General features: G+C 35.9%; 1 protein-coding gene across 3 annotated transcripts in view; it reads right to left on the reverse strand.

The window, feature by feature from the left end:
- The window catches only part of ABCB7 (ATP binding cassette subfamily B member 7), a 149,322-nt gene that overhangs the window by 33,445 nt on the left and 99,831 nt on the right, over positions 1–16,046 (reverse strand). For 2 of the 3 annotated variants that reach the window (XM_080794831.1, XM_080794832.1), the window contains 8 exons: positions 7,861–7,993; positions 6,732–7,000; positions 6,015–6,103; positions 5,835–5,922; positions 3,215–3,389; positions 2,136–2,293; positions 1,412–1,575; positions 1,120–1,249 (listed from right to left, as the gene is read on the reverse strand). In XM_080794831.1, the coding sequence (XP_080650957.1) occupies positions 1,120–1,249; positions 1,412–1,575; positions 2,136–2,293; positions 3,215–3,389; positions 5,835–5,922; positions 6,015–6,103; positions 6,732–7,000; positions 7,861–7,993 (1,206 nt within the window). The remainder of the gene's footprint in view (positions 1–1,119; positions 1,250–1,411; positions 1,576–2,135; positions 2,294–3,214; positions 3,390–5,834; positions 5,923–6,014; positions 6,104–6,731; positions 7,001–7,860; positions 7,994–16,046) is intronic. The other variant, XM_080794833.1, reaches the window with a different exon arrangement.

Here is a 16,046-nt window from a genome sequence, read left to right on the forward strand (position 1 = left end):
AGCATAAGAAAAATTCACATTCTATAAGGCATCCCTGTTGTCTTCTCAGATTTTGCTCTAAATTTATTTTTCTCCCTAAAGTCCTTCAACAAATATTTATTTAATACTTACTACAGGTCAGACACAAACAGGACAAGTTGGTACAAAGACAAGGCATACAAACATGGAAGCAGATAGCCAAATTGCTTCACTATGTCAAAAACTGTTCAAAATCACAGTAATAGTTTTCATTTACTGAATAATTACATGATGGACATTGTGTTTGGTGCTTTATAGTATATCATCTCTAATTCATAATAATTCTATCCTATAAGACAAATGGTTGTTATCCTTATTTTAAAAATAAGGAAACTGAGGACCAAGACCACAGAACTTATAAGGGTTAGAGCTGGGGTTAGAATCCAGATCCGTTTGGCTTTAGTCTGGGCTCTTTCCTTTATATTATGCTATCTTTCTAAGACTTAAAAAAAATCTTTCTATCATGCAGATTTTCCATTCATATTTTTAAAATATTTTTGGTAACAGAATTTAAACTGTAGGGCCTACTGCTTCCTACTTAATTAGCATATATTGACCTTTTTTTTTTCTCTTATTTGGGGGGGGGAGAGAGAGAGAGAGAGCCACCACACAAGCAGAGTGGGGAAGGACAGATGGAGAGGGAGAGAGATAAGCCCAAGCAAGCTCTATGCCCAGCACAAAGGCCAACGTGGGGCTCGATCTCACAATCCCTGAGATCATGACTTGAGCCAAAATCAAGAGTCAGATGCTTAACCAACTGAGTCATCCAGGCGCCCCTATACTGACTCTTTGAATTCAAATTATTCTTTTTTTTAAATTTTTTTATTCTTTTTAAAAGATTTTATTTATTTATTTGACAGACAGAGATCACAAGTAGGCAGAGAGGCAGGCAGAGAGAGAGAGGAGGAAGCAGGCTCCCTGCTGAGCAGAGAGCCTGATGCGGGGCTCGATCCCAGGACCCTGGGATCATGACCTGAGCCAAAGGCAGAGGCTTTAACCCACTGAGCCACCTAGGCACCCCAGAATTCAAATTATTCTAATAAAAGATCTACCAACCCAATAAATCTTTCCCCAAATAGGTTTTTTTTTTTTTTTAAATACCTGAGGCACCACTCCCACTGCCCTCCGAAGGCTTTCCAGGCTCACATCTTGTATATTTTGACCAGCAAGGTAAATGTTACCCTTTTGAGGCTCATAGAAGCGAAACAACAGCCGTACAATTGTGCTTTTTCTGAAATTGGAGACAAGGAAAGGCTATGTAATATTATTAACATTAGGGAACCCCTGTTCTAAACAACTGTAATCATTTTATTATGATAAAGGAAAAAAAAAGCATTATATTGGGAATCATTAACCAATGATGTAGAATTTTATAAATAACTGAATTACCCACCCTGACCCACTACCTCCTACAATGGCCACTTTCTTTCCTGCAGGAACTTCAAAAGATATTCCACTAAGGACTTTCTGTCCCTCAATGTACTCAAAATGCACATTATCAAAGGCCACCGAAGCTGTCTGTGGTGTGATCTGAATGGGAGATGCCATTGCTTTGTCCTAGTAGGGAAGAGAAAAAAAAAGCCACTTTAGACACTATGTAGAGTAGAGCCATGAAGACAATTTTCTACTTCACAAAGAGAAGAATGGAAATAATGGGGGAAGAGGAGGTTTATAAGTAGAGCTAGACTACTTCCAAGCATGCTTTTAAAGATTTGTTTTTTCACTCTGCACTAAGGTCAAAAATTCTTAAATGCTTTGGTTTTTGAGCAATTTTAGAGAGCAGGTAGGAAGATGGTGGGCACGGGTTTAAGGAAGTTGAGGATGTGAGGAAAGGAAATCACACATTTTATATAATTTTTAGCAGAAGTAAATCAAGTGCAAGTACAAATAATTCAAGTTAACAAAATTTAGCTTCCAGGTATAACATTTGCTAACACTGTAAGGTTTCTAAACATGGAAGTAAAAGCTCTAATAACCTCTTAATACACATGATAGCTCCAATTCCTACAAAAAAGAAACAGTTCGCTAACATGGTGATATAAATATTCCCTTAGAACAATCCTATTAATGGGATGATATTCACATGCTTTTAAAAAAGTACTGAATAGATTACTTACTTTAATTCGACTGTCTACCTTGAGTAGAGTAAACAAGGTGTTCATATCTATGAGTGCTTGTCTAGTTTCTCTATATACAGTCCCCAAAAAGTTAAGGGGTAATGAAAGTTGAAAAAGCAGTCCATTCACCATTACTAGATCTCCAACGGTAAGGGTACCTTAATACGTAGTTAGCAGAAGAAAAAAACAACAACAATGGTGTTTTAGAGGTTATAAACTTTTCCAGCTTAAGATAGAAAATTTACAGTCTATTATTCCGGAATATATTTCAAAAATGCATATAACTAGCAACTCGTAAGGCCTACTGAAATTTCAAAGCATTTTAATCCAAGATTCAGGAATATAGGGAACTTGATGTAAGTAGAATGGGAACTGCTCACCCATACACTATAAATACTTTTTTAAAAAGGAATGGTTTAAGGGAAGATAGAAATGGATGGCTAGAAATCTTTCCTTTCTTCCTAAGACACTAGCAAGTTACTTTGTAATGTGAAATAGAAATTTTTTAAAAAGTATATATTAAAAAATTGGAGCAAATGAGTATATGACTGGGAATGATAAACCATGTATTAAAGACACAGTGAATGAATAAATCCTGAGTGGGCAGGTTATAGAAAGGAGGCAGAGACATTATTTACTTTTGAAATGTTTTACAAATCAATCTGTCTAATTAAAATATAACTAGTAATTGTAATTGTAATCCTTTGGACTAAACACTAAATTAATTACATTGCTTTCCGGGTCCACAGAGAAACAGAAATTAGAAATATTAAATGCTAAAAAAAAGAAGTTACTCCTGAAACAATCAGTATGTAGCCCCACAAAATGTATAAAGAGTAGTCCTAATTAATGAGGGAGCTAGTGCTAAACTTACAGTGTCAAACAAAAGGAAGTTAAAAAAACATTATCATACAATTAAGAAAACACATTCTGATACAAAAAGGAAAGCACTCCAAGGATGTTAAAGCACCTTATTGAACATGCTTTATAGTAAGACTAATATATACATCCCTTTCACTAATCTTTATTTATAAAGGTTAAGTAAAGTATCTTTAATGTGAACACTGCAGATCCATTACCTGCCACAATTCCCTGACTGGCGAGCACCATAATAGCTGTTAAACCAACACTGAAAATAGCGCTTTGACCAAAGTTCAGCATAGCCAGAGTAGAGGTACTTTTCAATGAAGCAGTTTCATATGTCTTCAGAAATCTATCATATCTTTGTGCTTCATAGTTTTCATTATTAAAATACTACAAAACATACAAAAATAGTAATTACATGCAAGTACAATTAGAATTTATTCTCTTAAAGGCAACCCACGGGGTGGGAGAAGATATCTGCAAATGACACTGCAGACAAAGGGCTGATATCCAAGATCTATAAAGAACTCCTCAAACTCAACACACACAAAACAGATTATCACATCGAAAAATGGGCAGAAGACATGAACAGACACTTCTCCAATGAAGACATACAAATGGCCAACAGACACAAGAAAAAACGTTCATCATCATTAGCCATTGGGAGATTCAAATCAAAACCACATTGGGATACCACCTTACACCAGTTAGAATGGCCAAAATTAACAAGATAGTAAACAACATGTGTTGGAGAGTATGTGGAGAAAGGGGAACCCCCTTACACTGTTGGTGGGAATGCAAGTTGGTGCAGCCACTTGGGAAAACAGTGTGGAGATTCCTTAAGAAATTAAAAACAGAGCTACCCTATGACCCTGCAATTACACTACTGGGTATTTACCCCAAAGATGTAGATGTAGTGAAAAGAAGGGCCATCTGTACCCCAACGTTCATAGCAGCAATGGCCACAGTCGCCAAACTGTGGAGAGAGCCAAGATGCCCTTCAACAAAAAATGGATAAAGATATGGTTCATATATACAGTGGAATATTACACCTCCATCGGAAAGAATGAATACCCAACTTTTGTATCAACATGGACGAAACTGGAGGAGATTATGCTGAGTGAAATAAGTCAAGCAGAGAAAGTCAATTATCATATGGTTTCACTTACTTGTGGAACATAAGGAATAAATGGAGGACATTAGGAGAAGGAAAGGAAAAGTGAATTGGGGGAAATTGGAGGGGGAGACGAACCATGAGAGGCTGTGGACTCTGAGAAAGAAACTGAGGGTTTTGGAAGGGAAGTGGGTGGGGAGATGGGTGAGCCTGGTGGTGGGTATTAAGGAGGGCATGTATTACATGGAGCACTGGGTGTGGTGCATAAACAATGAATCTCGGAACACTGAAAAAATAAAATAAAATAAAATAAAATAAATAATAAATCTTTTCAAAAACTAAAAAAAAAGAATTTATTCTCTGAAGTGATTAGTATCTTTTTCATCTGACCTCATGTATGGATACAATTTTATACCACATACTCCATTTTAAAAAATGACTTTCAATACACTGGACTATGGTACACCTATAGTTTTCCACAATGAATGGTATTTGAAAAGTCCATGAAATTTATCTCATTTTGATGAATGTCTGGTTAATTTTCTTTGAAGCTTTTATTCTTTTATTTGACAGAGAGATCACAAGTAGGCAGAGAGGCAAGCAAGGGGGGGGGGGAAGCAGGCTCCCTGCTGAGCAGAGAGCCCGATGCAGGGCTTGATCCCAGGACTGAGATCATGACCTGAGCAGAAGGCAGAGGCTTAACCTACTGAGCCACCCAGGCGCCCCAATGCCTGGTTAACTTAAACCCAGATCTAAAACAGCTGTCAATGGGGATGCCTGGCAGGCTCGGTGGAGCAGATGACTCTTGATCTCGAGGTTTTGAGTTCAAGCCCCACAATGGTGTACAGATTACTTTAAAAAAAAATAAAATCTTTTTTTAAAAAAAGCTGTTTTTTAAAGATTTTATTTATTTATTTGACAGAGAGAGCGAGATCACAAGTAAGCAGAGAGGCAGGCGGGGGGGGGGGGGAAGCAGGCTCCCTGCTGAGCAGAGAGCCCAATGTGGGGCTCGATCCCAGTGCCTTGGGACCATGACCTGAGCCAAAGGCAGAGGCTTAACCCACTGAGCCACCCAGGCACCCCTAAGAAAAAGCTGTTAATGGCATTTCCTTCACAAAGCCTTCCCCTGATCCCGAGACTGAAATGACAGTTCTCATTGCCCCTACCGCCATTACGCCTTCTTATACAGTTACCCTGCATACTCACTTTAATTCTCCCAGTTAATGGAGTTAAATCTGGGAGGGCGGGAGGGCAAGGGTTAAATATTAATCATTTTTTACCACCCTCCCCCATCACAAGACTAAGTGTAGTGCTTTGGACATAAAAAGCATTCAGTATTATTTGTTAAATGGAAAAATGAATATATAAATGAAAGAATTAATGGAAAGTACTATGTTAGGTACTCTGAGGGATAGAAAGTCAAGAACTTACATGTCTGTTTGACTAGCTTAGTGTTCATTCTGAATCAAGGTGCTACCTATACTTTTCTCACTTATAAATTAATTCAGAAGGTAAAATTCTGATGGTGCCACACAAAAATGGAGGCAGAAAGAGAAGACAATTTCCAAATAAGGAAAAATAACAAAGTACAATTACTCCGTCATAACTAGAGATCCTATCCTCATCTAAAGCTCTAACTTAACAGCACCTATTCCATTAAATGGCAGAACAAATCTTTGTGCAATGTGAAAGACAGAGGAAAGTATAATTAAACATATTACCTTCACAGTTTCATAATTCAGCAGCGAGTCTATGGCAGCATTACCTGCATCATTATCCGCTTTGTTCATTTCTATTCTAAATCTAGTTCTGTAAGACAAAGATGTGCATAGGCATGAAATTTTTATTATAAAAGCACAGCTAATTTCTGAACCTTGACTGGCTCCTGGGAAATACTTTACCTCCACCGTGTAACAGCAACTGTGAATGCTGTGTATGCACCAAGAGTCCCGAGGGTTACCAATGCAAACTGGGCACCACATCTATAATACTGGAGAAGCCAAAAGAAGAAATTATAGTCATTGTTCTTGCCAAATAGTTTATAATCTACAACAGCAAATACCAGTCAAAAGATTTTAATAAAAACATGCTGATGGGAAGTTGTATAAATAAATGTGTGAGGAATCAAATACCTTAGAAAAGCTACCCTAGGTAGCAAGGGAAGAAAGCCAAACACTTGCCGCATTGATACTACCGTCAAATGCTGATAAAAAATAACCCAATAAGCCTTAAGAGGAATAAAGAGTATATATACAGTTTTAATTATAAAATATGAAATTGCTTAGAATATTATAAATGGTGAATAAAAATCAAGGTAATCTGAGCATACCAGTCCAAAGTCATATACAAATATCTCTGCCAAAACAATTACAAGCACTAGTTAAACAACTGATGTATGTGTTGAACTGACCAGCTCTTTACAATAACAACATGATAAAGATTTTGGACAAGTCTCTTGAAGCTTGTGGCAAATAATTAAATTAACTGCATAACCCCTCTCATATCATGGAATTTTGCTTTCAAACCATGAACATTCAATAGCACACCAGCTTCAAATACTAAATAGCCACTAATGAGAATGTAAGATAAAAGCTTATTATGAAAAATGTCTTACTTACCAAAATACCACTGACAAGAGTCACTTCAAACATGATGGGAAGGAGATTAAATACTAAAGCACTCAGGACAAAACTGATACCCCTTGTCCCTCTGTCAATAGCCTTTGATAAAGCTCCTGTCTGTCTACTCAGGTGGAAAGCCAGATCCAGGTTGTGCAGATGGAGGAAGACATTTCTGGCTATTCTTCGGATTGAATTTTGGGCCACCTTGCCAAATACTGCATTTCGAACTTCATTAAAAAAGGCAGCTCCAGCTCTTGATACACCATCTAACAATACATTCGAAAGAAAAAAAAACTGGGTTATAAAAATGTTAGAATCATAGGTATAAAATGATAAGTATATAGTAAGTAAGAAAGCGTTTATACAATAAATGAATAAATCACAGAATACTTATATTAAAAGAAACCTAGAAAGAAAGCACCTAGCCTAGTGACTACCAATCTTTCCACCACTATGGATCCCTTTCATTGTTATTTCCCTCTATAAATTCCAGATGTTGAAAGATTTTTTTCCAACTAAATACTTTTAATAAAGAGCAGTCTATATGGCCTTATTGTGGACAAATTCTAATCTACTTCAATTCCCCCAAATAACCAATGATAAAATTGAGATCCTGAAAAATCAAGTGCCTTGACTAAAGCATGTCCCCATTCAAATCTCCTGAGTCTCACAAAGTGTCCTTTCTAATGCATGAGGGAACAAAGCAACATGTTCTGTTCTTTACAAATGGTAAATTTGTGTCATGGCTATTGAATATAATTCAATAAGACATTAACATACACATATCATTATTTAGCTATTTCCCATTAAATAATTAACAACAGCAAAAAATAACTAGAATTATTGAAAAGGTTATCTGACAGACTATCAGAAGTGGTTGTTATGAATTCAATGTCTTATTTCATGTTATTTTTTTCTAGAACTTGAAAAATGAGGCTGTTATAGAATTTTTAGAAAGTATACCATAAAAAGAATTTTTAAAAACCACATTTCAAATATCTCACATAAAATGATAAACATCCAAAATGCTAAATATGTTTGTGGTGAAAAGGTCATCTTCTCAAATATGATGAAACTCTCTTGAAGAAAGTCAACACCTGTAGACAGATCAAAGAATCACACATACAGCCAATCAGAACTGCCGTTGCCATGGTTGCAACTGTATTTGGTGCATCACTCAGGTTCAGCATGTTTCCCGACATCTGGTTGAGGCTGTCTACAGCATATTTAAACATGAAGGGGACCACAATATTCATGGCCTAAAAATATAAAAGCAGCAATTAACCATCATAAACAAATGTACTCTCTAAAAGTACAAATATTTACCTTAAGTTAGTATTTATGGGAATGTTTAGATATTAATCATTTATTAGTAATGAAATGATTTTCCCAGTTTATAAAGATAAAATCTTTGGCAGTGGAGAGCTGTCATTTCAGAATTTCTACCTCACACTGACTGCCATGTTAATATTCATTTAAAAGCGACAAGCATTAGTCAAATGCTCATGCCTCCATGAAATAATCACTGATCATCTACTCAAAATGCTCTCTCCATTATCTGAAATTGCTAGAGCTTATGACACTTAAGGCAAACTGCCTTATCATCATTTATGTAAATATTTTTCTTTCTTACTAGATCCTTTATGATCTGTATCATAATCCTACACTTGTTCTGTACTACTATGCTTTGTATTTAGTAGATATCCAATCAAATACATAAAATTATTTGTTCACCAAAATAATAGTAAAACTAAAATTATTTAGTGAAAATGTATCTCAAAAGTAGATAAATTACAAGTATCTGTGGCTGACTGACTACTTGGGAAAAAACACAATACTCGTAGATCTATTTGCCCCACAAAAAGATTCCTTTGGTCAGAGAAGAGGTGGGGGAATGAGTGAAACAGGTGAAGGAAATGAAGAGGTACAAACTTTTGGTTTTAAGTGAGTCATGGAGACAAAAAGTGTAGTATAAGAAATATAGTCAATAACACTGTAATAATGTTGTATGGTGACTACATTTTTGTGGTGAGCGCTGAGTAATGTATAAAATTGCTGGATCACTTTGCTGTACACCTGAAACTAATTTTGACATCGTATGTCAACTATAACTCAATAATACAAATTTAAGAAGATTCCTTTGCTCCAATACTAAACAAAACCCACTATATACCAAACTAAGCTTTCAAAAACCAACCTATTTGTCTAAGAGAATACACCAGAAAATATGAAAATTATGGGTATACTGCTTTCATATATTCAAGGCACATTTCACATTTTCTGCAAGGTTACAGTATCAAAAACATCAACTATCACTTAAGAACAGAAAACTGATCAGAATGCCAAAGCTTTAAAGAAATTAAGTTCATGTATATCAATAACATATAACATGTATATCAATAATATGTATATCAATAACATGTATATCAATGTATTATAACATATATAACATAATATAACAATAACATAAAAGAAAGCAATTCTTTTTTTTTTAATTTTTATTTATTTGAGAGAGAGAGATGGAGAAGCAGACTCCGTGCTGAGCAGGGCGCCCAAAGCGATGCTGGATCCAGGACCCTGAGATCATGACCTGAGTCGAAGGCAGTAGCTTAACCGTCTTAGCCACCCAGGCACCCTGAAAGCAAGTCTGTAAGGCTTAACAAAAACAATGAAATCCCAGCTCTTGTTAATGTCCCATTATTATATCATTCATCTTTGTTAAACATAAAAAATATTGTCAACAAGCCTAAGTTTAGCTGACAGCTGACAGGAGCTATGTAAATCTTACCAATCAAGATTTCAAAGTAAAGTATACAAGTGTCCTAGCAACCAAGTAGGTTCAACAATACCATTAAAATACGCAGCAGATGTTGGAACACGTTTAAGAATGTAACACTTCGGGAAAAATTGCTTAACATTTTTTCTAACTTCTAAAATATAATCTAATAGAATAGCAAGTTTCAAGTATGATAAATTTCTCAATTTTGATTTCTATATAATCATATAACCTCAAGCTCTTGCTTCTGCTTGAAATGGTCTGCCTGCCTGATTTATCTTTCTTCCTTTCCATTTTTTAAAACCCACTCTGAATACCATTCCCATCATGATGCCTTCTCTGAAACCTGCAGCCCATTTGACACTTTTCATTTGCAAACTCCTTTTTCTCACAGTTTATATACCTCAGTATTTGTCCTTTTTACTATATATTTATCATTTGCTTTCTAGGTGCAATGTTCATGGATATACTGGCTTCTCAACCTCAGTTCACAAAATTTTTGTGGCAAAACATTTTGTGAACAGCTACCAGAGACACGTATGGTACTAGGTATCTTTCACAAAGGTGAGAACTGAATGACATAATTCTATTCAATGGACAGCCCTGTAATTGAGGAAACTTAGGTTCCATGAGGTTTAATGACCTGATAAGCAGCAGAACTAGGATTAAAATCCAAGACTGACTTGAAATTCAAAATTTCTTCTAGAATACCATTGCCATATTAGCAGCTCATAAAGCAAGGGATCATATTATTCTACTTCATTTGTACCCTAAAATAGATGCTCTCAAATGTGTTACTGAAACCAGCATAAAGTATGGCATTAATAATTTTTAAAAATTTGAGCAGATTCCAGTGTTTCTGTATAATAAGACCACATCTCCTCACTTGCATTCTAATACAATTTCCTGAGCCGGAGAAAAAGTGATAGTTATAGCTAGCACACAATTCTCATAACTTACAGCCCATTGTATCTTTGTCGCAGCCAGAGTGAGTAGTGACTAAAAATAATGTATCACCAAGAAAGTTGTGTTATTTTACTTTCTTGAAAATGTGTTTGGGTCTGGTCAAATTTGGGAGCATCCTTATAAATGTACAAAGAACGTGAATATCATCTGTCCTGTATTTTAATTGACAGAAAAAAGGAAGTTAGCACATTTCTAAGAACATGTACTACCTCTAATATAACTACTGATTACTTTCAGTTTTCCCCCCAAAAAGTAATTTTAGAAAGGAAAAAATTTAAAAACACCAAAGAAATAGAAAGGAGTATATTATGGGTAGATGTTTTTATTAGTACACGTGTGTTGGCTGTAGTGGCCTTGTGGTATTTTGAGCATGGGGGTGGCAAATATTGGTTTTCCCTAATATTCTGTTTTCACAAGAACTACACTTAAACCACCTCAGAGAAATGTGAATTTAAAAAAAAAAACCTTTTCTTTTGAAATAATTATAGACTCACAGGAAGTTGCAAAAGTAGTACAAAGAGAATCATAACCCTTCACTCAGTGTCTCCTAATGATGACATCTTATATAGCTGTAGTTGAATATCAAGACCAAAAATGTACACTGGTACATTACTATTAACTAGACTACAGAACTCATTCAATTTTTATCATACTTAAATATGTATTCATGTATGTGTGTGGTTTCTACGTGTTGCCTATATGGTCCTATGCCATTTTATCCCATCTTTAGATCCATGTAACCATCATCACAGTTAAGATACAGAACTATTCCATCACAACAAAGAAATCTCTTGTGCTACCTCTTTATAATCACTCCCATCCCACCTTGCCCCACACCTAAATCCCTGTCCTCTGGTAACCACTAATCTGTGCTTTAACTCTATAGTTTAGTCATTTTGAGAATATTATATATATATACGGAATCATATAGTTTATACTCTTTTGAGACTGACCTTTTTCTTCACTCAGGGTTCATCAAGGATGATGCATGTATCAACAGCTTATTTTTAAAGATTTATTTATTTGAGAGAGGGAAAAAGTATGCACATGTACGGAGGGGAGGGACAGAGGGAGAGGGAGAGAGAGAGTCTTTGGCAAACTCTGTGCCAAGCATGGAGCCCAACATGGGGCTCGATCTCATGACCCTCATATCATGACCTGAGCTGAAACCAAGAGTCTGATGTTTAACCAGCTGCATCACCCAGGCGCCCCTCAATAGCTCATTTTTTATAGCTAAGTACTATTCCACAGATGTACCAAGTTTATTCATCCCTAAAGGACATTTTGGTTGTTTGTAGTTTTGGACTATAAATAAAAAGATGCTGTAGAAACTTTCATACAGGTGGTCATAAGTTTTCATTTCTCTGGGATAAATGCCCAAGGGTAATTTTTAAATCATATGGTAAGTCTATACTGAACTTTTTAGGAAACTGCCATACTCTTTCTGAGTGGCTATACCATTTTATATTTCCACCACCGGTAAAGTATAAGTGATCCAATTCCTCCGCATCCTCACCAACATTTGATATCATCACTATTTTTTTATTTCGAAGCCAATTTTTTAAGCAGGCTCCACAATGGGGCCCAATGTGGGGCCTGAATCATAACCCTGAGTCCAAGACCTGAGCTGAGATCTAGAGTCAGATGCTCAACTGACTAAGCCACCCGGCATCCTTTTATTTTGAAACTATTTTAGTAAGTGTATAGTGATATCTTGTGGTTTAAATTTGGGTTTCCCTAACAGCAATGATGTTGAACATCTTTTCATATTCTGATTTTCAATCCATATATCCTCTTTAGTTAAATATCTGTTCATGTGTTTTGCAAATTTTGTAACTAGACGGGTTTTTTGCTTTTGTTTTTTTATATTGAGTTTAAGAGTTCTCTCTATATCTTCTAGATATAGAGGCCTTTGTTGGGTCTGTAATTGGCAAATATTTTCTAATAGTGTGTAGCTTGTCTTTTATCCTGTTGAGGAGCCTAAACTCCCACCCCACCTAGCAGCCATGAGGAGTCCCTTCCTTTAGGAGCCAATGGAGGCCAAGGTGAGAACCTAGACTTTTAACCCCACCTGAAGTAATGAGGCAGCAGCCCATCCCCACTGGAGCAGTATCATAGGAGGTCTGCTAAACAAAAGATTTTTTAAAAAGCCAGAGTCTCGTACCATAATACTCAAAATATCCAAGGTTTCAATAAAAAGTCACTTAGTATACCAAGGACTACTAAGACATCAACTTGAAATAAAAGAATACAATCAGGGGCGCCTGGGTGGCTCAGTGGGTTAAGCCTCTGCCTTCGGCTCGGGTCATGATCCCAGGGTCCTGGGATTGAGCCCCGCATCGGGCTCTCTGCTCGGCGGGGAGCCTGCTTTCCCCTCTCTCTCTCTCTGCCTGCCTCTCTACTTGTGATCTCTGTCTGTCAAATAAATAAATAAAATCTAAAAAAAAAATAAAAAAAAAGAATACAATCAACACACACAAATGTTAGAAACACCTGATGAGGTTTTCAGAATAGCCATCACAAAAGTGCTTCAAGGAGCATTTATGAACATGCTTCAAACAACAAAAAATAGAATGTCTCAGCAGATAAAGAGGACATAAAGAAGAACCAAACAAAAAATCCAGAACCAAAAAAATATAATGATTGATTTAAAAAAATCTGAATGTATGGGCTCTAAGCAGAATGGAGAGGACAAAGGAAAGAATCAGTCAACTTGAAAACAGAACAATAAAATTTATTGAGTATGAAAAACAGAGAGAAAACACTAAAAAGGGGGGAGAGGGTACAAGATTCTGGGATCTATGGGACTATAAAATAAAGATCTATCACTCCTCTTTAGAGTCTCAGAAGATAAGGAGAGAAAATCTGAGGCTGGAAAGAGTATTCCAATAAATAATGACTAAAAATTCCCCAAATCTGGCAAAAGACATAAACTTACAGATTCAAGAAGATAAGCAACCCCCTGATTAGGGAAAACCCCCAAAAAATTACACCAAGACACATTATAATTAACATTCCAAAAGCTAAAGACAAATTTAAAAATCTTAAAAGCAGCCAGATAGAAACAATACATTATGTATAAGGGGAAAACAATTTGAAGAAACCAGATTTCCAGGGAGGCCAGCAGGAAGTGGCACATTTTTCAAGTGGTAAAAGTAAAGAACTGTCAACTTAGAATCCTGTAATCAGCAAAATTAGCCTTCAGGAATGAAAGGAATATCAAGACCCTTTCAGGTTAAGGAAAACTAAAAATTAGTGACTGGCAGACCTCCTCTAAAAGAACTGCTAACGGAAACTCTTCATACACATGGGAAATGGTAGCAGATGGAAACCTGGAACGTCAGAAATGAAGGAAAAGCAACAGAAATAGTAAATATCTGTGCAAATATAGTAGCCTATTCTCTTAAGTTCTTTAAAATATGTTCAATGGACAAAAGCAAAAGTTAAATCATTGACTAATGGGGTTTTCAATGTATACAGATGTAATACATAAGATAACCTATAAATATAAAGGGGAAGGTAAAGGGACTTAAAGAGTAGTAATGCTTTTACATTTCACTTGACATGGTAAAACACTGATTCTAAGGAAGCTATGAAAAGTTCAGTATCAATATTGTAATTCCTAGAGCAACTACAAAAAAATTATAGGAATACATAGACTAAAAGGCACAATAGATAAAGTAAAATGGGATAGTAAAACATGCTTAAATAACACAAAAGATGGCAGGAAAGGTGAAACGGAGTAATGAAAGAGGAAACTGGCATAAAACAAATAATAAAATGGTAGGCCAAACTCCAAATTTATCAAGAATTATAAATATAATTATCAACAAATTATAACCAACATAAGCAAATAATTATTAATGTATCAATATATTAGTAATGAACCAACATTTAAAAAAATTACAATACCCCAGTGCCTGGGTGGCTCAGTTAAGCATCTGCCCTCAGCTCAGGTCATGATCCTAGGATCCTGAGACTGAGTTCCACATCAGGATCCCTGCTCAGTGGGGAGTCTGCTGCTTCCTCTTCCTCTGCCCCTCCCCCTGTTTGCGCTCTCTCACTTTCAAATAAATAAATAAAATCTTTAAAAAAATTAAAATAACCCTCCACCAAAGAACTCCTTAAGTACAAACCTAACCCACGATTTCTCAACCTTCAGCACTACATTCTGTGTTAGATAATTCTTTCTTATGAGAAGAGACATTCCGTATATTTTAGGATGTTTAGCAGTGTCCTTAACATCTACCTACTATATGCTAGTGGCACCCTCATCCCCAACTGTAACCATCAAAAATGTCTCCAGATAGTGCCAAATGTCCTCTGAAAGGCAAAACCACCCCTGGTTGGAAACCAATGGTCTAATCAAACATGTTCAGTGTCTATATGATAAAGCTACAAGTGCAGATGAAATAAACAAGACCTAAGTAAGTGAAGAGATATTCTATGTTCACTGACTGGAACACTCAATGTAGCAGGGATGTCAATTCTCCCAGTTGCTCTAGAGATTTAATAAAAATCTATTTAAAAATCCTATATGGCTTCTTTGTAGCTATAGACAAGATCATTCTAAAATTATATGGACAAAGAAACCAGAATAGCCAAAAAAAATTTTAAAAAGAAAAACTCTGAAAGAATCAAACTATCTATCTCAATAAAGTCAATGTGGTGTGGATGAATGGAGAGACAGATACATATAGATCAACAGACAAGAATGAAGTCCAGAAAAATACACACACACACACACACACACACACACACACACACACACACACACGTAGAGAGAATAATGGCTCCCTAAAATCTCCATGTACTAAGGTACTAATCTCCAGAACCTGTGAAGATGATACCTTACATAGCAAGACAAACTTTGCATATGATTAAACTAAAGAATATGAGCTGGGAAGAGTATTGTGAATTACCTGGGTGGGCCAAATGTAATCAAAAGGGTTCTTATAAATCTTATAATAAGAGGGAGGTGGGGGGGGATCCAAAGTCAAGACAAAAGATATGACTATAGAGGCCATAAGTTAGAGTCAGAGAGACTGAAGATGCTGCAGGCTTTAAGATGGAGGGAGGGGCAGCCACAAGTCAAGGCATGCAGATAGAAAAGGCAAGGAAATGGGTTTTCCCCCAAGAGCTTCTGGAGGGAACACAGCCCTGACAAATGTTTTTATTCTGACCCAGGAGACCTAATTTTGGACTTCTGAACTTTACAAAATAATATATATGTGTGGTTTTAAGCTATCAAGTGTGAAAAGTTTTTACAACAGCAATAGGATACAAAGGAAATTCAACTAGGAGAGTATAGTGCTTATGTTAGGAACAACTGGACAAAACAATGAACCTTCAACTAAACTGGATACAATAATTAACTCAAAATGGAGCATAAATATAAATGTAAAAGGTAAATATATAACTTTTAGAAGAAAACTCAGGAGAAAATCATAATGATCTTGAGTTAGGCAAAAAGTTCTTAGACGTAATAACTAAAACATAATCCATAAAGGAAAAAAATGATAAACTGGAACCCATCAAAATTAAAAACTCTTGTTCTATATAAAACACTA

Source organism: Martes martes (assembly GCF_963455335.1).
Source record: "Martes martes genome assembly, chromosome: X".
Lineage (NCBI taxonomy): Eukaryota > Metazoa > Chordata > Mammalia > Carnivora > Mustelidae > Martes > Martes martes.